The following is a 25,006-nucleotide window of genomic DNA, read 5'->3' on the forward strand; positions in this document are numbered from 1 at the left end:
TCTGGTTTTGTTTGACATCCATCATATAATTACAATGTGCTCTGAATTTTCTGTAAAAGCAGCTGCTTAGCATGCCCCTAGATTAAAACACCCTGGACACCCCCTCCCATTCATGTTTGCAGAACCAGAACAAAAGACTCAGAAACAAGAAAGTCTGATTTCCATCTCCCTCAGACGATTGTGATCACATATGAAGCTGTTTCTAATAAAATGACTACATGAACTTCCCACCAATTCCCCAAAAATAAGATTTATTTTTCTTCTTGCCAGCCAACTGACTTTGCTGGTTAAATTAGAGCTGAATGAATAACTACTGGGAACGGGGTGAGAGGGAGGGGACACTGCGGTGGCCATGAACAAACCTCCAGAACATCTCCAACACATGTGCTGAAAATCTCAGTCGTCACTGTTCCAACATTACTTGGTGTCTAACTATGCAGACTAAGATGGACTTTAATTCAAAACTTCTTATTTGTATTAAATGAAATTTATTGTCTGAATTACTCTCAGATTCCATTTACAGTCTGCAGTGCTGTTTGAGCTGTGCATAATGACTTAGCACTGACACACACCAGTTATGGTTGTAACCACTGCGGTCTCATATGTCTGAATGACTCACATAACCATCAGCTCATCTCCTAACCACACGCATACACATGAATGACAACTTTTGAACTCCTTTAACCAAAGATCAATCATAGCTAGAGGGTGCATACGCATATGCATTGAGTATTTTCATCTGCCTATAATCAGAGAGGCCACTGAGGTAAACAATTACTGGAAGAGGAGGAGGAGGAGGAAGATGGACAGGAGGGGGGGGAAAGGGAAAAGAGGAAGTGTGGGAATGGTAGGAAGAAAGGATGAAATTATAAAGAGAGAAAAGTAAATTGAAAGAAAAATTACATTCTGCAGATATATGAAGAAAACCAAAGTTAGAGTAATCACCCCACATATGTTCATCTGACACGCCCAGCACAGTTGGGGGGTGGGGGGGTAGCTTCCAGATCCCGGGAACCATTTTAAAACCCCACAGCACTCATTTGGCAGCTCTCTTCTTCCTCCTCTAATCACCTCTCCACCTATTTTATCAAACTTTTTCCCCTCTTCCCACCATTTGTTATCTCCTCACCTCTTCTCTCTCCATCTTCTATCTGCTCTCCCTGTCAATTATCCTCTTCAGTTATCCCTCTCACACACTCCCCGACTGAGCGCTGCATCATGTGTGTGTGTGTGTGAGAAAAAGTTTGACATTGCCTTAGGCTGCTCCTTGTCACATTATGATGATACAGTGTTGTTATAGCACAAAATATTCAAAGGACACCGAGAAGGGGAAAAACTTTTTCACCCTCTCATTTCACCCCTCCAACTTTCTACAGCTCTCTTTCTCCTCCTTCCTGCTTCCTCATCCTCCCCCTGCATACCTTTATCTGCAGCGAGCTTTCGTTCAGATTGTCCTCTCTCTTCTTGGCCTCTTCCATCAGCTGGGCATTCCTGCTCTTTTCCAGCTGCTCCTTGTGCTTCAGGTTGGCCACCTTCTTTGATTGGTCCTTCATCTGTCTGTATAGACACAGAAAAATATAAAATAAACCCACAGTCACCACTCTAAAAAAAAATAGGCTAAAAATAGAAATGAGATTTGTAATTTGGGCTCTGTACAATACCACAGTTGATTTTAAATTAAACAATCAATATGTGACTAAAGTGCAGAATTTCAGCTTTAATTGAAGGGGTTTTATAAAAGTTCTGCATTAAATTTTTAGAAATTAGAGGCATTTTTATCCATAGTGCCCCATTTTCAGAGGCTCTAAAATAATTGGACAAATGACTGACAAGCTTTTCATGGTCAGGTGAGGCCTGTTCTTGGTATTTCATGACAAATCAGCAAGAAGCTCTTCAAGAGCGCAAAACTCCATATTTACTTTTAAGTGAGTAGTATTGTATTTTGTATATTTGTATATCACTTTGTTTTCTTTATTCTTTTTAAATGTCCTTTAAGATGTTTGCAGTGTAGTAACAACCAGCAGAGGGCTGCATGACACAAGTTTATTTTGATTACATGAATATTATGTAGAAATAGATAATGAATAATAAGTATCTATTTGTAATTAATAACTTGAGCTTATTATATCATATTATACAACAACAGTTCTCTAACTGACTACAGTAGGCAGCCATTTCTCTCTCTTTCTTTAAAGATTGACATTGTGGGGTCAATTTCAAAGAAAGGCAGATGAAATTTTAAAGTGAGAGCAGTCCTCTCAGAATTCATTCAAAACTTTGCAAGCTATCGTATTTTTAGACAAAATGACACGCACGCAAACACTGCCAAAACAAATAACCTCCTCCATGGAGGGAGATGACAGAATTATTTCCATGGTTAAGAAAAACATGTCTGAACACGGGAGTCACAAGACTTAAGGCAGAGAGGATTATTGCCACCTTAGCTTCAGTTGATCACTACAGTGAGTGCTCACCCATATCAAAGTTAGTGATAGCAGCTAGCTAACCTTATGCAAGTGTGTAACTGTAGTTCTGTTAGCTTGCTTTGTTAGTTTCCAGAGCGTGTCCAAATAAAATGTAAAATCTAAGTGATATTACAAAAAATTCAAGGAGCCAGAAATGTGGCTTGGCTGTAGAAAATCATAAGAACTTCTTTACCTGTCTCTAAGATCCTGATAATGTAAGTTGAATATCCACAAGTTCAAGACCAGCCTGAACCTCTACTGAAGGGCTTTTGTAATAATTCCCCTAAAATAAAGACTACCTCAAATTTACTTTGCTGAAAAAGACAGCATTACTGACCATACGTCCTTATAAACCCAAAGCCCAAATTAGAAAAGCTTCATGGCATCACACTGAGAAATTGCTGTTTAGAATTATGTAATTTCAAAACAGGCACAAATAGGTAAAAGTAAGAAATTCTAGCTTTGTACTTTAACAGATCTTAAAAACTCTCTCTCAGCCAGATCATACACACATGTATACAGACAGCCTGAATATGCCGGTGTTTACAGTTAAAGGCAAGAAGTCTGGGTGATACAGTAAGACTGTGCGATTCTTTGCAGTACGATGTAGTAATAAAATTCCCTTGGGTTTCTATAATGTACAGATCAGTAAAGAAATTCAATGAAAAGCTATGAATCAATGACAAGATGACATTTTTGATTTCTGCACGGTGGGAAGCACGGGGGTCTTTTCACAGAGGGATTACTGTGTGTCGGGAAGCAGAGTCTAAATCATCATCTGGGAAATGAAAGGAGACAGAGTGCGATAGTGAAAGACGGAGAAACAGCAGAGAGTAATTCCTCCTGGGAGAAGAATGGTTCGAAGAGTTTAATCCCTGTTTAAGCTTTCTGCAAGCCTTTGTGACTGTGTCACAGAACTATCGGCTATCACACCAGCTTGACTTGATCTGGACCTTTCATACCTTTCATGCTGCAGACATACACAGATGTGGAGTAACTCAAGCTAATGCCAGTAAGGTTTAACAAGGTCTACTGAATCATGACATAGATGAAAGATAAGTCAAACACGAAGGGTGAATGTGTAAGCATAGATTTGCCAGCGCATACACACTGACATTTCCATGAAACCAGCACACGTCCAACAAAGACAAAATTAAAGCGCTGACCAGCACAAAAGAAGGCGATCAAACTCAATAAAAGTCATTGTTCTCATACTATATATGTCCTTGACTCTTTTTTATGTTTACATTTTGCACAGTAGGCGTGCCTTCACTGTACAAATGTTTATGCATATGTGTGTGTTCCTGTTCTAAGTTTCTACAGGCTTGTAGATAAATCTTCATATCTGTGGCTGCAGCTGCCAGTAAAAAAGACCTCCAGTGAGGGGAATCCAGAGCGTTTGCTCTCATTGTAAATCCTTTTTACCAGCCGTAAACTGCATACTTTGTTTCCTAAGGTGTAAACAGGTTCACATGACCTTTGACCTTAGTCTGTGCACTACAAATCTCCAAGCTTAACTCTGCACATCTGCACTGCTGCGATCCCACAGTTTACTTTAGTTAGAAACATCTGTCTGAATTAATGAGTTTAGGTTTATTTGTTTACATATAGAGTAGTACACACATTATAGTCTGCATTCAATTGCAACCTTTCCTTCATCGTTCTCATCTTTCATGTCTCTTTAAGCTACAAACTACCTGCTATTCTAATTTAAACTAGCTAAAAATAATGAGAGTAATCCATCAAATATCATTGCCAGAAAGGCTGAGAAATGTTATTGGCAGTAGAAGGTATTATAAAATCCTCTATGTGTTTGCTAAAAGGTCCAGGAGGCCTGATTCCAAACTGTCCAGAGAAATTTGTAAAGTTGTAATAAAAAAGACTAAATCTAATGATAGAGCCAACATTATGCTGCTGCACCTGGCTGTTTAGCACTCACTGAATAACCATTAGTGTGCTAAGATGTGCGTGTATGTTAAAAAGCATACATGTGTGCCTCATGTGCTTTTTGGGGTTCAAATATTAAACAGAAGGCAGATGTTGTAAGCATGCATTATCTATGTTTTTCCTTTAACTTTGCACCATGATTGGGAGATAAAGTTGTATGAATATGTTTGGGAATGATGTTTTTGTGCTATACGCCCATGTGTGTGTAACAGGTCATAAACAGTCAGGAATGTTCCTATTGGAGGATTTCCAGGAAGCTTTCTGAGGTTTCTGACCTTCATGCTGCATTTACTGTACATATGTGAGAGTACGTGCATGTGGAAATAGACTTTTATTTTTCGGTGTTTCCTAATGACTCAACACTCGGTCCCCTGTCTTTTCACTTTTTCTAATGCTAAACACTTGCTTTGCTTGCTTTTTAGCATGTAGGTCATTTGCATTTGTAACTATCACACATTCGCATCAAACCGTACCAACTTCATCATCCTCCTCCTCTTCTCCTCTCTCATTGAAATTTTCTTGCTTGCAAAATCCATTTCCTCCCACTTGCATGCCAATATTTTGCATGTCGCATTATAATTACATGCATGCAAAGCAATTATTTATTTGCACTGAGCCAATGTTGGAGGACAAATGTACCGCTTCTCTTTCCTTTCGGGGTTCCTTTCCAAATGCAACATAACTTTTTCCTTTGGATAAAATGCTTTCATCAGACCATAGACCATTTCTATATTCTCTTCCTCTCCCTAGCTCTTGAATCTCCCTCTTTTGTCATTTCCATATCTAGTGCTTTCCTTTCTTTCCAAACTCCTTGAAGGAGCCAAAACAAGCTTTTATGCTATAATGATTATCATGTGAATATAAATCATACTTAATATGAAATTCATCCTCACAAGTATGCTGCACCTGTATGTTATAGTCCCTCTAAATGGTTTTAGATGTAATTTATAAAGATCAAATGTCTTTGGGGTTGTGTCAGGAGCATACAAATCTGCCAAATCAACCATGTGGAGCTACCTGCTGTGGTGACCCCTTTGTGAATAAGAGAACAGCTGAAAACTTCTTTATCAGACAAGACAAGGTAACAAAATAAGTTAGAAGTTATGCCTGCAACTAATAGTTACTGTCAATCTTGACTGAATAATCTGTAGTTCATTAAAACAAAACAAACAAACAAAAACCAGACACAGTACAGTAGATCTTTTATCTGGTAGGTTAGTTAAAGGTAAAGGCACCATAATAGGGAATAGAGTTGATAGAATCAAATTGCTTCCACGGTCATCAGATCTCAATCCAACAGAAGACCTTTAGGATATGGTGGATTGGGAGATTACCATTATGTATGTGCTGCTGACAAATGTGCAGCAACTGTGTGATGCTGTCACGTTAGTATAAAACAAAATCTCTGGGGAATGTTGTCAGGAGCTTATTGAATGTATGCCATGAAAAATCAAGGACAGCAAAAGGCAGTTCAAACAATGTGTCTAATGAAGTGGCCAGTGTATATATATCTAACAAAAATGTGTCAGTTCATTTCTTTCTTTATATTTCTCCTCTCTCTGTATTGAATAACAAACCGGGGGTAATATGAATGCACTGTTTAAAAAACTGTAGTTTGCATTTTACACGTTTAAGTAAAAAGCAGAGCACTTCACTCGTTGCTCGGTGAACTTTCTGCCTCGGCTCAGCGGAGGCTCAGTGCCATTCCAAGTTGTTTTAATATGTAAAATACTTCCTTTTCCCTCCCTCTGAAATCATTTTCAACAACTGCTGCAAACCGCTGAAGGAGGAGGAGGCGGAATCACAGGAGAGCTCACTACCCACAGCGCTGTAAACACGACATACAAATGTGCAGTGAAACCACGTCCGCACACACACAAAATACGCACATACGCAGTTATACACGGGGTCGTGTTCCAAACACAACCTGCTTTGTATTAGATCAAATCTCCGGCTCGGACCACACACAAATATTTGAAGCACCCACAAGCAGTTGTGTACATACAGAGTTGTGAGCGCAGCATCGCGTAACACAACAACAAGCACCCATTTTCCAACATTCCCACATAAATGCACGTAAACAAACACGATGACACACAAGGTAAATAGATATTATGTGTTAACATTCATACACACACACTGATATACTTGTTGACAGGATTTTGAACTTCCCTAATTCTTCCAACCCCCACCCAAAATATCCCCAAGCACTGACCATACACACACACACACACACACACACATCTAATCATATAAACACAAATGTACAACGCATTCAAGCCTTCATTAAAACTTAGAGTTGTACAAAAATCATATACTGAATATTGGTGATAATTAGCAGGAAAAAGGAAAACACACATGCACACAGACAATCTCACAAACTTCAGTAAACCTCAAACCCTTAAAAAAAAGAAAAACTTTTCAACCTCCCTCATTAGCATGTTGCTGATATTCAGGGACCCACATTAAGGTAGTATTAATATTACATTTGGAGTCCTGTATAAATATTTGATCAGAAATGCTCGCGGGCCTCATGTATGTTTACTGCACATAGTTCGCCCAACATTAACATCAAGGATTTCCTTTTAAGTATTTGGAATTCAGTATTTCCTTTGAAAATACAGGAAACATTGGTCTGCTTCACTGAGCCCATAAAAACTATAAAATACAGAAAAGAAAAAAAAACAGCAAAAACATAATAGTTGAGTCTTTCCTGCTGTCGATGTGGTAGAAAAACATTTTGGAGGAATAAAGAAGGAGGTAGTTATTTTATGACTTGAGAAACAACTCTAGAAAATCCCTCAGGTAGAGGGTAAGTAAATTTGTGAAGTAAATAAGGAGTAAAGGCAGCTAAGACCCGTGTGCATGTGTCTACAAACCTTCACAGTGTGAGTTACTGGAAACTAACTGTAAAAACACTGTGATACAAACAGAAAGAAATCGCATCTGTCCTTATGAAGATAAATCATATTTAAAGGGTATATCTAAACCAAAGTGTTTTGGTAATAGTAACAGTGTAAGCATGTGACAGAGAGCCAGAGTTGATCTTGGCAGTGTCTTTGTTTAACATGGAGAACCGTGAGGTCCCGGAATTAAATGCTGACGCTCTGTTTCTAAGTCTCATATTCATCTTTTGATGAACTTAACTGATCCAAACTGAGATTTTATTATAGATGAGTCGACTCACATTTAGCTCTGTATCTTAACGGTGCTTTTAACTCAGTGCATAAAACATAACCACACAGGGAAGGGAAACAGAGTTGAATTCCTTTTCTAAAACAACCTTACAAAGCACAGTATGAGGAAAAACATACATTACAATGAGTATCGGTAGCACTTTATGATAATGTCACACTAATGACAAATTCATCATTTATGTCACATTACGCCTCCTTAGTATGCCGTTTATAAATACAGATATTTTACTATGACTACAATTATAATTACTATTAGCTGTGATGTGGTAGCAGTGTTAGCTGTACACGGTGTAATGGATGGATGGATAAACATCTGTATTTATAAATGGCATACTAAGGAGGAGTAATGATATATAAATGATGAATAAAATAGTTGACAATATTTTACGTTACTATTGCTTAAAAGTATGACATTATTATAAAGTGCTACCTGAGTATCTACTGTTAACTGTACTATAGGCTTATGATTCTTAAACAAACAAGTTCTTAAACAAAATTTAAATGACAATAAACAATTAATTGAATTATTCATAAATATTGATTGATTACAAGGGGAACATCAATGAAAGCGGCAATTTTTAGCTAAGTTTGTTCTGTTGTTAAACGTTGTGTTGATAAGCTAAGTGATTGAAAAAGCTCATTGATCCAGCTGAAAAACACAGCCGAAAGCCTTTGTGTTGATTAAAGAAGCATTTGGTTTGGGTTGAGTGATGGTGCCTCCATTTAGAAAAAGCCAAAATGCAAGATTTCATACTATAGTTTGTGATAGTTTGTGAATGACGTAGAACAATCTTTATCTTATGAGTACCTTATAATGACAGGTACTATCCTCACATCCACCTGAGGAGCTACACTATAGGACAAAGATATCGGGCCACAGCAGTCTGCCTTTACAAACATTTCTGACGGAATGAGTGAATGGGAAATTCTGACTGGAAAATTTCTTTCCTCCTAGATATTCCAACTGTTTGAACCGTAAGCGGTATTATTGCAAAGTGGAAGCATTTAGTAACTCAGCCACAAAGTGGCAGACCACGTAAAGTTACAGAGCAGGGTTGGTGAGGCGCACCATGTGTAAAAGTTGCCAGTGGTCTGCTGACACAATAAACCACCTCGGGGATTAACATCAGCACGAAAACTGCACCCTGGGAACTTCATGGCATGGACTTCCATAACTGAGCAGCTCCTGGTAAGGTGTAATGTGTTGGTGATCAAGTACTTGTATTTCTTAAACTAGACACTAGGATGTATTTACAGTTGCACACTGGGTTCTCCTACTTCTCTACTAGGATTTCACAGTTTGCTCTGTTCTGTGGAGAGACATGTAGACACCATTGCATTATACTGTTTTTTTGTCTTTTTGGCAGTTTTAGCTATTCTTTGGTCTTCTTTCTTCTTTACTATTTTAATCAGAATATCAATTTTAAGATGGGGGATTTTGGAAGAAAGGGTTTTTTTAAAGATCAGCTGCCCCTAAAAGGCTAAACTTGCAACAAAATGTGCTACTGAACCGTACCCCTCCCCAATAAACATTTTTTAGTCACTTAGACCATTTCGGTTTATTTAAGTGGTAGTTAAAAATCAGATCTGTGAATTCTTTTTTGTTTAATTCACAGATTTTCTTACAGATTGGGCTTCAATGTGACTGCAGGGTTTTTAATTAGATAACTCTCAGCAGCAATCCCTACGGTATCGCTGTCACCTATTAGCAGGCAAATTCCTACTTGTGTGTGCATGTGTATGTGCAAGTGTGTGAAAGAGAAAACAACAACAGCAACAAAAGAAGAAAATGTGCGTGGTCTGTGATAGTGTGCGTGTGTGTGTCTGCGCGTTGTCAGCCATTAGCTGACAAATCCCTGCACCACCTCAATGCTCAGGACCTCAAACAGATACACACACAAACACACATACCAAAGAAATTCCTTTTTAAGCTCCACAAACCTTGATGTCAGACATTTGGCAGTGGATGAGGAGTTCCTTAGCTCCACATGAAAACAACCCGTGAAAAAAAAATTTAAAAGGCAATATGTGGAAAAAAACAAAACAAAAAAGCACAAAAAAGGACAGAAGACGAAAAGATGTCTTCTGTCGTCTACCAGACACCAAGGCAGTACTGTCTTTTCTTTTGTTTTTTTCTCCCCCTCAAGAGTTAGATCACAAAAAAACAAAATAACAGCAATGAAAAAGCTGACAAGTCGGCAGGGGGAACAGTGGCTCTAGAAGTTGAAAAAGAAAGAAAGAGCAAAGAAAGTGCTGGTACTGGGGAGACCTTAAAAGCAGAGCTGAGCACACAAAACAGACCACCAGATTTATGCAGGAAACAGAAGGAAGAAGTGGTTATTATGTGGTTGATCACAATGCCTATGTCGGACAAATCTCAATATGACTTTGATATGTCGGTTTACAAAAAAAAGGCAAATTCAGGATTTTGGTTTCTGCATGCTGGAATCTCATTACATTATGACGTCTTGAGTGGGGACAGGAATATTTAAAAGTTAAACAAGAAGTTTAATGTTGTAGTTAAATGTTTTGGAAAATCAAAAAGATGCGTGTTAGACCGGGTCATTTTCCATGTATTTGTTTAAGCCAGTCACCTGCCAAACCCCAGTATTGCTTGTAGGACTGGATGCATATGCCAGTCAAATCCCTCAGCAGTTGATTTTAATTGGCCAATTTTTGCATTACTTTTTTTTTTATTGTTTTGCTTTTTCAAAGGACTGTCTCTTTGATGATTCTCCTCGTTAAAGTTCAGTCGGTTATAGTGCCACAAGGTTGTGCCTTCCTTCTTTTTTCAGTGTTGAACGAGAATTGAGAGTTGTACACAGAGACAACTCTTAATTCTCGTTCAAGGTAGAGCAGGTTCTCTATCATTTAAAGGTGCTTCAGTCTCTGCTCCTCCAGTTCACCTGATGTTTCCCGAAACTGCTCACAATGCATCCTATTGAAGTGCTTTCTTAACAGTTAAAAACATACTAAAAGTGAATAGATTAAAACACTGAATGGAAGCATGTGTGTGCGAACAGGTGAAGTAACAGCAGGAAAGCACAATATAAATATTGGTCCAATTACCATTCTTATCATGTATGGGTAGCAAATAATGGATTGCATTTTTATAGCGCTTTTCAAGGCACCCAAAGCGCTTTACAATTCCATTGTGGCATTGTGGAGAGCTACTATTGTATGGTCTATGCTTAATTCTGCAGAAAAAAGCACCAATGTGGAAATCTCTATTTCTCTGACCCAGTTAATGCCAGTGCTGGCTAAACGATCCCCATGAACAGTCACGTAAAAAAGAAAGTTTTCAAAGGCCTCTGTTCTCCTGTAAATAGCTAAGTACGTCCTTAGTGCGTGCATAGGAATTAAGAGGGTAAGCATTTCATGACACCGTCCAGTCATTGTCCAGTCCAGTCATAAACTCCTCTGTATGCCAAAGTGTTTTGAGGCTAATTTGAAGACATCTATTTAAAGCTTTGCTGAAACTCGATCATGCAAAAGCACAATGATCCCAAGCACACCAGCAGAATGGATTAAAAAAAAAGAGTCAAGGTGTTTCACTTGCTTACTTCCATTTACTTTTTACGGTTTAAAATCTTTAGTTTCAGTTAAACATTTATACGTTTCAGTGTTTAAGTTCTTTACTTATCATTATATGTGTGATACCTATTAGGGGCAAGTTTTAAGAATTTCACAACAGGAATTATACATAAAAACTTCACTAACAGTGATATAGACATGCCAATCTCAATGAATATGATGTATCAGTATTTCTTCAGGTGGGTTATGCTGAAACTTTTGATCAAACTGAGAAAGATTAAAAATGAGCACAAAAGGTCTAGTTTTATTTTAGGTAGCTCTGTAAATACATTTAGCCACTAGGTTAAAAATATTATCATGTTTGTTGGCATAAATCAAATAATTTTTCACCAAAACATTGTGTCTGCTAACCTTTGCATCTTTGGGATAAGACACTGAATTTTTGTGAAATAATGTGTCTTTCTTTGACTAGACTTCATTGACTGGAGTACATTTTTCATTTCAACAGAACAAATCCAGCCAATTCTTTTGGTTTCTAGTCTTTATTCCAGCCTAAGCCAAGTGCCTACTTGTTCCAATAACAAATGCTGTACAGACGTAAGAGTGGTCACTCTATTTTTATCTTTCATCTTCCACTCCTACACAAGTTAATGGTCAGATTGCTGCACTCGTGCCAATGTTGAGAGCCAAACATTGGATCATGGACCAGTACCATTTATCAAATCCAAGATGAACAACTTAAAATTCTGTTTAAAAAGGGCATCTTATCTGCTTAACAGTAGTGGTGTCAAGAACATGTGAAAAGTGGAGTAATTTCTTTAGAAGAGCCACACAGACAGAAACCCAACAGAGATAAAAAGACCTCTGAGCAAAAGTTCACAGCTGTCCAAGTTAATTATGGAGATACATTTTGCTCGTTTGCTGTGGTAGCCTCAAATCTGAAGTTATTAAATGAAGCTCTGGTATCAAAGTTTAACTGCTAGTGTGGTGAAGACTCTGGCAGGGTGTTATAATGGAAAGTGAAAGGAAGAAACAATGTTTCCTCTTCAAAGCGGCACCAATGTGACAGCAAGAGTGAAGTGAAAGTCAAGGTGCCTCCTTCAAAGACAGACAGATATGATGAGAATTATTAAAATCAGAGTTTATGACAGAGTGAAGTAAGTGTCTTGATGCAAGGACACGCAGTATGACAATAAAGGAGAGAGATGAGAGAAATACAGGGAGAATGACGAAGGAAGAAAAATAGGCATGCTGTACTAACCTTGAGGCAAGACTGAGTAGAGCGGGATACAATGTTCCATTGGAAAGTTAAAAGAAAGGGAAAGAGAGAGAAGGAGAGGGAAAGGTGAGAGGGGAAACAGGAGTTGAGAGCTAGGTTAGCCAGCTTGATCAATCTTCAAAGCACAGGAAAGACATAAGAGACAAAAGAACAGACCGAGAGACATAATTACCCAAAGAGAGACAGCAGGCGGACACTAAGACAAGAAGACAGGCATGACCAAGCAAACAGTTAGGCAGGCAGACAGTCTCATAAAAACAGGTTAGACTCAGGCTTTTCTCCTTTCAGTACAACACTGAGGGCTATGAGAGGCCCGCTCAACTCAAATGACCCCTACAAACATTTAAGGGCACAATGACAAACCAGGGAAAGTGAGCAATTAGCCAATCAAAGCAGAAGCTGAGGGCAAGCTCTCTATGAAATATTTCTTCAATGGTTCAGATTTTGTGGATGACTTCTTTTGCTTCCCACTGGGGCCACTTAAACAGTTCACCGGTTGTGGATTTGCAAAGTCTCAAGCAAAGGGTAACCAGCATGCAATCATTAAGACATGAAATCTTAAAGAAAATTCATTTCCTAAACTGGCATACCCAAAACGTTTTCCATGCAATAACTCCTCATAACTGAACTTTGACTGAGCATGCCAGAGACAAATTGTCCATTACTGAGGAATATAACAATAAACTTCTCTAATTTCTCACTACTCAGGTCTACATTCTACTTCTCGCCAAACCTCCTCCCGTTTTCTCATATTTCTCTCTTATCCTTTTCCCATTTCTGTCTTTTCCGTGAGTTCTGTTTTCTGTTTCCCTCTCCCTGCGACGCAGCAGTTCTTTTCCTTCTCTGTACGTCTCCGCTCGTTATTCTGTTCTTTCTCGCTGTTTTTCTTCTTCCACCACGTTTCTTTCCCTTTCCTTTTTCTGTCCTCTCTACGTTTTCCACTCTTCCATCCAAATCCTTTATTTTGGCCATCAGGGCAGATTTTCAGCCCCATTTCCCCTCAGTGTGAAGTCACTCAGTCTGCTCCAATTACTGTCCTTGTTACTGAAATAAATAACCTGGTGCCATTGCAGCTGGATTTACACTACAGGGGAAACAGAGAGGCTTGATTCTTACCCTTGTTTAACCCACATCTGATCTTTTCATTAGTAATGCTCCCGCTGCTCACTTGTAGCCCAAGGTTAACCCCGGTGCCAAGCTAAGAGTTGGCCTGTGGCAAATGTATTCTCCTCTGACATACCTGTTAGCTCCAGACAAAGTCGTATAATTCACAGCAGGCTTAGGCAGCTTGAGGATAAAATCAGCATTTGTACATATAAGGTTACAAGGTCATCGCTTGTGTTTCACAAAAGCCTTGTTACAGAATATAAGGTTGCTATCTCAAGCAGGGACTGCAAGCTAATTTTAACCATCTATCTGTTTAGACCAGCAGCTAAGTTAAAACAGCTCACTGGTATCTTGACCTAAATGGTCAATCCTATCCTTCAACTTCAATGATTTATGTCCTATCAGATATAAGCAGCCATAACCAGAAACATCATAATAATCCTTAACATGGCAGTTATCCGACTTCTCCAGTCAAATTTCGAAAAGTAGACTATAAAGACAAAAATGTTATTCTTTCAATTCTGGTGCAAAAAACAAAGCAACTAGCCATACAGTCTCCTTTTTGCAAACATTTGTAAAAGAACTGGTTATTCTAAAGTGCTGGCTGAATTAGAGCGTGGTACAATAATAGGATGGCACCGCTGCAACAAGTCAGTTGGTGCATTCACCATCTGACTTTATGATGTCAGAGCAGGGTAGCATAAGCAGCTCTGTCCCAAGACAGAAAAAAATCAACTTTAGAAATGACAAGTGGAACTATTTTATATGAAATCTAAGGATTAACGTTTTAAGAGGCAAATCCGCTACCACTATCACTGCAATCCACATGATATTTAATCGAAACAAAAGTAATAAAAAGGATATCCTGACATACCTTTTTGAGCTATGTCTAGTAATTTGCGGAAACGCTGTGTATACAACACTGCCACAGTAAAGGAGTAGTGCACTCCAACCTACAGAAAATGTACCTCAAAGCCTGTTGCACCAGCCTATCAAAGAGATCGTGTGGCTTAATCACTGAAATTAGCCATGGATAGTTTCCCTCATCACACCCCTAACAGCTAAATTAATCTGCTACATGATAAGATGTACAAAGAACTGCATATGCTCTGATATGACTGCTGTACAACACTTTACTTCACAGCAATTACTTTAAGAGCAAGTTAAATTTACTCATAAAATTCTACTTAATCTAAAATTTTGTATTAAAGGACACTTTTCTAAGTCTAAATGTAACACTTTTCCACTTACAAAAGAGCAGCTTTCAAACTCCAGATATTAAATATCACTTTTAAGATGCTTTTATTTTATTGTACCCTACTGGGATAATGAAACATCTTTCCATATAAAACCAATCTGCAATTTTAATTGCTTATAAAGTTACATTATAATGTTGTCTGTAAACTTAGTACTGCTGTAAATCTGCATCTGTGGCTACTGGCAGACTAAACATCACACAGACACACTTAAAACACACATGTTTGAAGTTACCCGGTGTTGAATTATTAATAGTCCTGTATTTCTACTGGCCAAACAGAGACGCAGTGAATCTCCCTGAAATCATTAACAACCATAAATCTCGCAGTCACATCGCTAAACGCACAGACAGACAGAGAAAAGGAGGCGAATCTAGAGTTGGGATGGGTGGAGATTGTGTCCAAGAAAGAAACTGAAGTAAAAGATTCAAGAGACAGCAAGCGAGTAGGCGCTGACAGACGCCATAAGAAAGTTCAGAAATCAAAGGCATAAAAAGCCATACAGAGAGAGAGAGGAAGACAGGCGGGCTATAGACACCATCTGGCCCATTTAACCAATGAAGATGACTCTAATTTCCAACTCTAATTTCACAAGAGCAATGCATTCTCCATTATTCAACAGGAACAACTAAAAATGCACAAAACACACCCTTAAAAAAACTCAAACCACTAATATTGAACTGCTGTCCATAATAAACGCCACTGATTCTGCTTAAGCTGTTCTCATAACAAATTTCTTTACGTACTGGGGCTAAACAGACACAGAGGCACAACATCAAACAGGTATTCAGGTAAACACAGAGTTAGGGGGGCATGCATGCAGACAGAAGCTACAGGCAGAGAAATAATCAGATATAAGCAGAAAGGAAAGGCAGAATAAGAATAGCTAATGAGGTAGACATGGTGTACACAGGCAAGAAAGGTTGAGAGAAAGGTTAATCCAAAATTGCACAGCAAGGTGGAAAAGTAGATAGAAACATCTGAAAAAGAGTCTGAAAAAGAAAGCGATTGTGGTAAACTCTGCAAGTCAAGCATCCTCTGCTGAAAGTGAAGCAAAAGTGAAGCGAGAAAACAGAGCCACTAAATGAAAGAGTTGCATCATTGACAGGAACAGAGGCTCAAAGAGTTTCGGTGCTGTACAGCAACTTCGGTGCCAAACTGTGCCCTCATTTTACAAACTTTGGGGAGCTGTTTGGCTTGTCATACTGCAGTAACAGGCGACTAAGACTTTGTGCTCATGCCTAGATATGTAAGAGTACAACTAGCTCCAATTTCTGGACGTGGGAGAGAGAACAGTACAAGGACACCACAACAGAGAAACTCAGCAAGTAGTGATCCAATGCCGCAACTCTTTGATGGTGATTATTAGTGAACATACTCAGCTCTGTCCCATGTGGAAAAGGCTGGCAAATACAAGAAAACCTGACGAGAGAAGATCTTTTTCAGTGTTATACACAACCTATGATGAATGAAGTATATGTGTAAGATGCTGTCAGTCAATATTTTTCTCTAATCAATCCAGATTTATGAATTTGTTTTGCATGTTAAAATCCAAACTTCTTGCCCTGTGGCTAATGCTTCATAGCCTTTTCCACATGGGTGGGGGTTATTATCACAGTGCTCTTCTGACAAGCAAAGTGAGTTTCTTTCGTGCAGTGGTCAGACAAATAACTGACTGACAGAGCTGTCAGCCACTCACGTGCCCAGGTAGTCCCATACTAGCCCCCCCATTGGCTGCTGAGAGGCAGCCGGGGCAGGGGCCTGTTTTCGCGACTGCTGAGAACGCCACAGATGAGAGGCAGCAGGATTTCTGGGATGTTATGGGATGTTATGGGATGTTATGAGCGCAAACATACACAAAAAAAAACATAAACGCACTCACACCAATGCAGACCAATGTGAATATACACATATTAGTGTATAAACATGGGAATAAGAAGGGGAATGGATGGGAGAGATGAGTTAGGGTGCAAGAAATAAAGCAGAAAATGGTAGGAGGAAATGGGAAGAAAAAGAGGGAGAGGAATGAGCCTGCGACAACTAATGAGCTCGCCTTACAGGAAAGATCACCAATGACTCTAATCGGCTTCAGATTCAGTCAGAAACTAAAAATAATGGGTGGTAAAGTGGAATCTGAGACACAGTCTTTCACACAACCTAGAAACAGGTCCGTGACACCCTGACAACCATAGGTTGCTAGGGAAAAATGTGTATTCCCTGATCGATGAGTGAGTGAGTGGCTGTCACAGTCGCAAAGAAGGTATTCCACCGAAAATCTCTTTGGTTGCTAGAACACTGCTTTAGTCACCTGTAGTTTGCATCCAAGACGCCGATTTTGCAAACACTCATCATTATTCTCCGAGCTTTAGTGAAAGGAGAATCCTGGAGAACATCTGCTTGCAACAGTTTTTTCCATGCAAACTACTGGCAACCACAGCAACCTGCTACAGACTAAAACACTCATAGGGAGGTTTTCAGTGCAGCACCGTTTGCTTCTTTGTGATCAATTTCATGCTAGTGGCTACCAGCAACCTGTCATGGAATATACTTTTCTCTAGCGAGTGGTGGTTATCAGGGGGTAACTACTGTAACTGGTCTTTAGACCAGCATGAATGAGGCTTTAGCAACTGATTTCACAGTCATTGCCAGCAAACTCCAGTAGCCCCTTACAGCCAGGAATACTAATTTTTCCCTCGGGACCGATCTCTAGGCCTGTGTGACTGAGCCTTAGATAAACAATCATTTCACCAATAAACACAACTTGTCCATTGATTTAGGTTAAAGGAAAGAGATACACAAGTATTAAAAGAAAACTGCTCAGTGTCGATAATTGTTTAATCTACAATATTTATCATACTTTCTTACCTCTCTAGTTCATGAATCTTTTTCTCCTTGTCATTCTTTTCATTCTCCATCTCCCTGAGGATCTCGAGAAGTCGTTCCACCTCAGATTGGGCCTTCCCAGCCTCCTCTTTGCACCGGGTCACTTCCTGCTCAAGGCTGGAGATCCGCTCAGAGAGTTCAGCGTTGGCCTGAGACTCTGCCGCTGCACTCTGAGCCTGGAACAGGATTTAATTATTAAAAATAAACCAAGTGTTAGCTTTCAAAATGAGGTGACCACCACTCGATTGAAACGATAAGCTCAAACCAAAAGAGGACGTGCCAGTAACAACATGTGTGGAGGATGAGCTGGATGGATTTTAAAAAGATGCATGCTTTTAGAAAATGTTTAGTGGAAGTGTTCCTCTTAAATAAAATGACATTTAGCTCTAAACATCAGGCTTTAGCGGTAAGATACAAAATTTGTATATATCAGATTTTAGATACTGTATTTACAGTAGCATATAAAGCAAACTGTTGAAATAGACACCCCAGTATCGTAGAAATTATGTACAAAGCATGTTACACATTTTTTAAAGGGCTCTAATTGTTTCCAAATATTCCTAGTTTTTTCCCCATGTTTTCCACTCCAAAAAACTTGGATAAAAAGCAAATTTTTCTGTTTATTACTAGCGAGAAATGTGAAAACCTGTGCTGGATGTATGTGCACATCCTTCACCTTAATTTAGCAGATAAAGTCTGAACAACAGTATTTCTTCAGTTCTGAGCAGTCTCATACTCAGTGAAACACAATACTGTTTTCTTCTGAACATTTCCAACAGGCGTCTGGGATGCCAGGGGACAAACAACACAGGTTTTGTGGCGTAATATAAATTTTCATTAACCATTTGTATTGCAGTGGCTTCATTCTAGTTTTAGCTGATTGTTTGGGGGACTTTAATTTCTCAGTCAGCTTACTGTATTTTTTCTTTTTTTGGTCCACATGTCTCTAACAAATCTATGATGGCCTCTTATAAACATTTATAGATTTTAGATTTTCAATTGTAAGATTTTCAAGACTAGACAGGTGTGGTTCCGATGCTAAAAGCTTATATTTGTATCAAATTAAATGTCTCAGCTGTGAATATTTAAAGTAATGACTTTTAAGAATGCCACATGTTTGACAAAATTCACCAAATCTAAGAAAGATGTCATCTAATAAACATCTCCTATCATTTTTACACCCATGTCAGACGATATTTTTAAACCACCCTCTGCCCTAACTGCTCTGAAATATCTGTTTCCCCATGGTAAGGAGAAAGGGATGATGAAGAGAATATAATATAAATGAAAGTATTAGGCATATGTGTTTCACACACTCGCAAATTGGCACACATATAACATTAAAAAAAACCACAAGCTAAGTTTCCGGTAAATATTAGCATGAACGACGAGAAAAGGTGAATAAATTTAAAAAGCATCTAAGTTTTAGTGGCTCTCTTCTTTCGTCTGCTCTGTTCATCTAAACATAAGACACAGAAAATGTGAGAAGAAGAAAGAAAAAAAACAAAGACAAATACAACAAGTTATAACCAGCTTAGAGGTTAGAACAGCTGTGTATATTTCCCAGAAGTAAATGTTGCTCTTGGGATGGACTTAGTATGTGTGTGTGTGTATGTGCGAATGCCTTGCTCCTACAATACATAAACCCTATTAGTTTTGGAAGTGTACAACAGTTTTCATAAGTCTTTATGTGGAGAGGAAATGTTTGAGAAGATCTGGGTGGAGCAGAGACAGAGAAAGACAAATAAAGGAAGAAAGAAACATCACGCACACAATGTCACATTCAGAATTTTTCCATCCGCGTTACAGTAAAAGAAAGAGACTGAAATCAAGTCTGATGAGTAAAACACCACACATTCCCCCTTTTCTCTCACACACATATACCAACACACATGCATCCAGAAACACACACAGGTCTGGATACACATTCGGCATGTGATGGTGTGCTGTCTTCACCAGTCTGTGAAAGTGACTGTAAGGCTGTCAGCAAGCTGTCACACACGCAACATTTTATGGGCTGCTGTGTGGGAGAGAATACGTATGTGATATGCACACACACACATGCACGTACACACTCTCTGCCTTCCTAGGAAGGCGCAAAAAGAAATGAGAGGTTAGGTTTAGTTTTCTGCTGTTTTCCTGCTTTAACTGTAGCTACTCTAAACAGCTTTTCACCTCTGAGTTTCATGCAGTAGATAATCTTGTAGTCGTCAGGAATGAGCCAAGAAAATTCCACCTGCATTTGTCTAAATGCAGCCTACAACAGGTGACATAAAATCCCTCGCTCTCTCTTTGAAAGCATCAGCGTTTTTGCTTTCATAGCTCTATGAATAATTTGCTATTTACTTTACAGCCTTTTCAGCTAACCTTCTTTAGTTGGTTCTCCAGCTTGATGCACTCCTCTTTCTTCTGCTCCAGATTTATTTCCAAACTTTTCAGCCTGTTTTCCTTCTTGAGAGTCGAGGAGGCCAAAGAGGAAGCCTTCTCCTTGAGATCCAACACTGATGTCTGGGTGGAGGAAAAAAACGTTGGAGACAGCTCCTTAATAGTTATTACTTACTTAGCTTATTCTTTACACCCATTAGAAAAGAACACTGGATTCATTTAATTTTTTTTTTTTCAACCTATAACAGTAATGTTATATTTAGCAAAAATAATTATTATGAGGTAGGGAAAAAACATTTGTGTGCTTCTGATTATATTACAGAAAGAAATTCCTATTCATAATATGTGATATTAGACAAACAGATTTAAAGTGATAATAATCTGTAAGCCCTTCTTAAACCCTTCGGTCATGTACTCTGTTCCTTGTTTGTCATTACATTTCCTGTGACCTGTCTCTTTTCGCACTCTCGGGCTCAATCCGTCCATCTGTGAAGTCTCTCTTTTTCTTTCTTTTCTTGGGATTTCCTCTTTTGGTAGGCGCAGTGAAACAGAAACCAATGAGACCAGAAGGAGAGACTGTCAGACGTGTAATTTTACCCATGACTGACAATACCAACTCTAGACTCCGGATCATCATGTTTGACTGGGCTTTGGTCAAAGAAACCTTGCTCTGATTATATTTAGGTACGCATATATACTCCTGTTGTCAGACAAACCCCACATCTGCGTTTAGCAGCAGAGAGAGGAATGCTTGTTTTCTCTGAGAGTTTCCCATGTATTTCTGAAATTATATTATAGGACTGTGACAGGTTTTATGACCCCACAATCACTAAAATTAGTTTAAGGAATACAGTACAGTCAGACAGGGTACAAAGAACTTTTTACAGTAACAAGTAGAAAACTGCCCATTTAAAGGAACAGCCTGAGTTTGGTAACTTTACCTAATCAATTTCTTGTTGAAAAAGATCAATATAAGTCTTCATATCAAGAATACAGTACCTCTATGCTAGCCAGCCTGTCATGGTCCTGGGTCATTTTGACCGAGTGTTCTTAGTTTTCTTATGTTTTTGTATTTTGTTCTTTATTCATCCCATGGTTCCTAGGTTGTTCACTTTAGTTTACTAGATTTCCCCTCGTGTCTTTACCCCCTGTGTCCCCCTCCACGTGTCTGAGTCCCCATGCCTCGTTTCTCCTCCTTGTGTTTTATTTCATGTTTTTCCCAGTCCGCTATGTCTGTGTTCTCTTCCCCTCTGGTCTGCGTCTCTGTGTACTTCCTGTTTTACTTTGATAGTCTCCCGTCTGTGTAGGTCATTGTTGTGTTTACTCCTGCCGTGTCTCGTTACGATTGTCAGTGTCACCTGTGTTCCCCGTGTGCTCCCACTTCCCTCGTTAACCCTCTGCGTATTTATGTCCGCGTCTCCCTCAGTTCTGTGTCGTGTTCTCCCTCATGACTGTGTGCCCCTCCATGTGTTTCCTCGTGAGTCAGTTCCTTTAGAATCTCCCAGTTTAGTTTCATATTATTTTGTATCGCCTTTAACTTCTGTCAGCAACAAAGCTGTATTTTGAGTTCAGTCCTGTTTCCCTTGAGTTTGCGTTTGGGTCCAATTCCTGCCTGCACACAGCCTAATTATGACACAGCCGATACCATTCTACACATCCAAATGTGATTGCTTTACCCTGCTTACAATTCTTGCTCCCTCTGCAAGCAGCTTTGCAACCCACCTCAACCCCAGCTCCTCATTTTCATGCTGCATCTAACTTCATCAATGTCATGTCTGATGCCTTCACTGTTTTTGTACTGGTATATTCCCACCTTGTGTTTTCCAGGTATGCATAAGGAAATCTCGTCAACCCATCATTGCAGATGGCTGCTCCTCCCTGAGTCTTGTTTTGCTAGAGGTTTCTTCCATTTAAAAAGGAGTTTTTCCTTCCCACTGTCACCAAGTGCTTGCTCAAAGTGGGTCATTTGATTGTTGGGGTTTTCTCTGTATTATTGTAGCTATGTTACAATACACAGTGCCTTGAGGGGACTCCTGTTGTGATTCTGCACTAAATAAAACTGAACTGAAATTGAAGACAATCCTTTTTTTTTGCAATAGAAAACTGCATTTCTACATGTATTGCTTTCTAAAGTTCAATTCAGAATCAACAATTAACCTGACATTCATTTCTCTGGACCATGGGAGGAAGCCGAAGTACCGAGAGAAAACACAGAAAGTTACAGGGAGAACATGCAAAGTCTACCCAGAAAGGCCCCAGTCGCTCACTGGATTAGACCCTTATATGCCTTAGTGAAATAACTAAGGCACATAGTTAAATTTGCTCTTACTGCAAATCCTGCAGTAAACAATAGTTTAGTTTTTACGGTGTCCCTTCTGATAGTTGTGTTGCTTCTTAATTTGCTTTCTTGCCTTTTGGCTTTAAAGCAGGACCGTCAGTTACACTGGGATAGGCTTTTATAAAAGAAAATCTATGTTAAAATATTTATTTTCCTTAAAGTAGATCTTGCATGTCTGATGTATAAACTTAATATGAAATATGTATAAAGGTTATGCTTCAGACTCATGTCAAGCTGACATCACCTTGGAATAGTTTTGCTTAAATGATCTAGGTGGGTTTATAGAGCTCAAAATCGGCATAACAGGTCCCCTTCTAATCTCAACTTCATGAATTGGCTAATAGTAACTTTTATTCTGTTGTGCTGCAGGGTGAATAAAGAGAAAACAGAGTCTGAGAATGCTTTGTCATTCTCTGCATCTCTCTGTCTTTGCCTCTGCTGAGGTGTTTTGTACAAATCACAAAGGTCACAGGCAGAAAAATTCAGCTCTGATCATTGTTTCTTTTGGTTGTGGGCCTTGGATTTTGTTGTCAGGGAAACATGACTGTTTCATCGTTGTCCTTCAGCGAAAGAACTCTGGGAGGATTCAAGGTCTGCTCTACAGTGATAGATCAATCACATTTTCTTGACAGGAACACAGTGAGGAAGGAGAGAGAATGTGTTTTTCTGACTTTTAGCACAAATATGGACGTGTTTTCAAATTCCTGAGTGTGTCTTCTACCTCACGGTCAGCCAGTTCAGCCTGCAGCTGGGAGACTTTCTCCCTCAGCTCTTTCAGCTCCTTCTTGCTGGTCTCCACTTCCTCCCCCTTTTCCCTCTCCTCCCTTTCCCGCTGCTCCTTCAACCGCTCGATGATTCGCTCCTGGAGTGAAAAGAGAGAAAGGGAGAGAGAAGGAAGGAGTGAAAGAAGGTAGTCGAGGTAGAAGAAGTGATGGAAAATAAGAGAGGAAAAAAATCACCTCATACCCTCCAACAGTCATTCACAGTCACTCAATATCAAGTTTCTATACTAATAACAGTCGTATTAAACTTTATGTACATGGCAGCTTTGACAGGATCTAACAGCCAACAGCGATTTTAGGCCCATAATATGTTTTGGCAGAAGATGCAAAATTCACAACCACTAAAATACAATAACCGATCTCTATAGCTTGAGAAGAACATAGCGGCCCGTTCAAGTCAAAGTACAAAAGTTCACACGTGCAAAAGCAGTGCAAAGAGTGTATACTGGGTCTGCAGTGTGTGTTATTAAAATATTATTATTATGGGTCCTCATTTGACTTGTACAAAATAAAAGCAGTGGCACTTTGGGCAAAGGTTAGTTTAAGGTTGACTTTAGAAGTAGTGTTAAATCTTACTACAATAAATTCAATCTCTAACTCTCATCTTATACTATCAGGAGTTGAGCTATCAAACGTGGCACACAGATACATCTTGAATGTTCTTATGTACATCAGATACTATGATCTCACCATATTGCCTAACATTGACCTGTTGAATGAGATAACATGACCCTTTTTATCATTTATGCATCTATAACACTTTATAAAAGCATTGCATCGTTCTAATTTCACAACAACAGCATCTCATTTATATCCTCAAAACCTGAATATTATCATGTTCACTAAGCAGCCACTTGGATCTTAGATACACCTGCTCAACTGCTCATTAACACAAAAACTTAATCAGATAATCACATGACAGCAACACAATATATTTAGATATACAGACATGGTCAAAATTACCTGTTGAAACTCAAGCCAAGCATTAGAATGGGGAAGAAATGTGATCTAAGTGACTTTGAATGTGGCATGGTTGTAGGTGCCAGACAGGCTAGTGTGTGTTTCAACACTTGCTAATCTATTGGGATTTTGCCACACAATCATTATAGAAAATAGTATGAAAAAGAGAAAATTTCCAGAGAGTGACATTTCTCTGGATAAAAATGCCTTTTTGATGCCTGGAGGTCAGAGGAGAATGGCCAGAATACCCCAAGCTTATGGGAAGGGAACAGATACTTAAAAAACCACTTGTTACAACCAAGGTATGCAGAACAGCATGTCTAAATGTGCAACATGTCGACCCTTAAAGCAGATAAGCTACAGCACCAGCAGACCACACTGGGTGCCTCTCCTGTCAGCTAACGGGCAACTGAGGCTATAGTTTGCATAGAAAAAAGAAGATTGGAAAAACAGTGCCTGGTCTGATGAGTCGCAATTTCTGCCACAACATTCGTATGGTTTCCTGAACATGACAATGAGTTCGCTGTACTCAAATAGCCTTCAGAGTCACATCACGGACATCCAGCTGACAAATCTCTGTGATGCTGGAATATTATTTTCGCCATATTGTCGCAATGCTATGAAGAATTAAGCAATTAAAGAATTAAATAGTTACTATACAATCACTCTTATATTTCTCTTCCGTCTAATTCTCTACCACCTCTATTTTTTCATATTTTGCACCTTGCACTTTAATGGTTAAACTCAATAGTTTGTAAAGACAAACCAATGAGGGTCTTCCTTAGTCAAGACTTTAATTAATTAATTAATTCTGGGTTTATTGGTTTTCATGAAGAATACCACTGTAACATCAACATTCTTCAAAATAATTAT

General features: G+C 39.0%; 1 protein-coding gene across 13 annotated transcripts in view; it reads right to left on the reverse strand.

The window, feature by feature from the left end:
- LOC134646592 (ELKS/Rab6-interacting/CAST family member 1-like) overlaps positions 1-25,006 on the reverse strand; it is a 159,453-nt gene that overhangs the window by 79,412 nt on the left and 55,035 nt on the right. For 8 of the 13 annotated variants that reach the window (XR_010096769.1, XR_010096768.1, XR_010096767.1 and 5 more), the window contains 5 exons: positions 23,113-23,253; positions 20,036-20,176; positions 17,651-17,844; positions 12,405-12,416; positions 1,422-1,557 (listed from right to left, as the gene is read on the reverse strand). Coding sequence is in view for 9 of the 13 variants with exons in the window: in XM_063500406.1 (XP_063356476.1) it covers positions 1,422-1,557; positions 12,405-12,416; positions 17,651-17,844; positions 20,036-20,176; positions 23,113-23,253 (624 nt within the window). In the remaining 4 variants the exon portion in view is untranslated. The remainder of the gene's footprint in view (positions 1-1,421; positions 1,558-12,404; positions 12,417-17,650; positions 17,845-20,035; positions 20,177-23,112; positions 23,254-25,006) is intronic. The other 5 variants (XR_010096770.1, XM_063500407.1, XM_063500411.1 and 2 more) reach the window with 1 other exon arrangement.

The sequence above is a fragment of the Pelmatolapia mariae genome, linkage group LG17 (assembly GCF_036321145.2).
Source record: "Pelmatolapia mariae isolate MD_Pm_ZW linkage group LG17, Pm_UMD_F_2, whole genome shotgun sequence".
In the NCBI taxonomy this organism is placed as follows: Eukaryota; Metazoa; Chordata; class Actinopteri; order Cichliformes; family Cichlidae; genus Pelmatolapia; species Pelmatolapia mariae.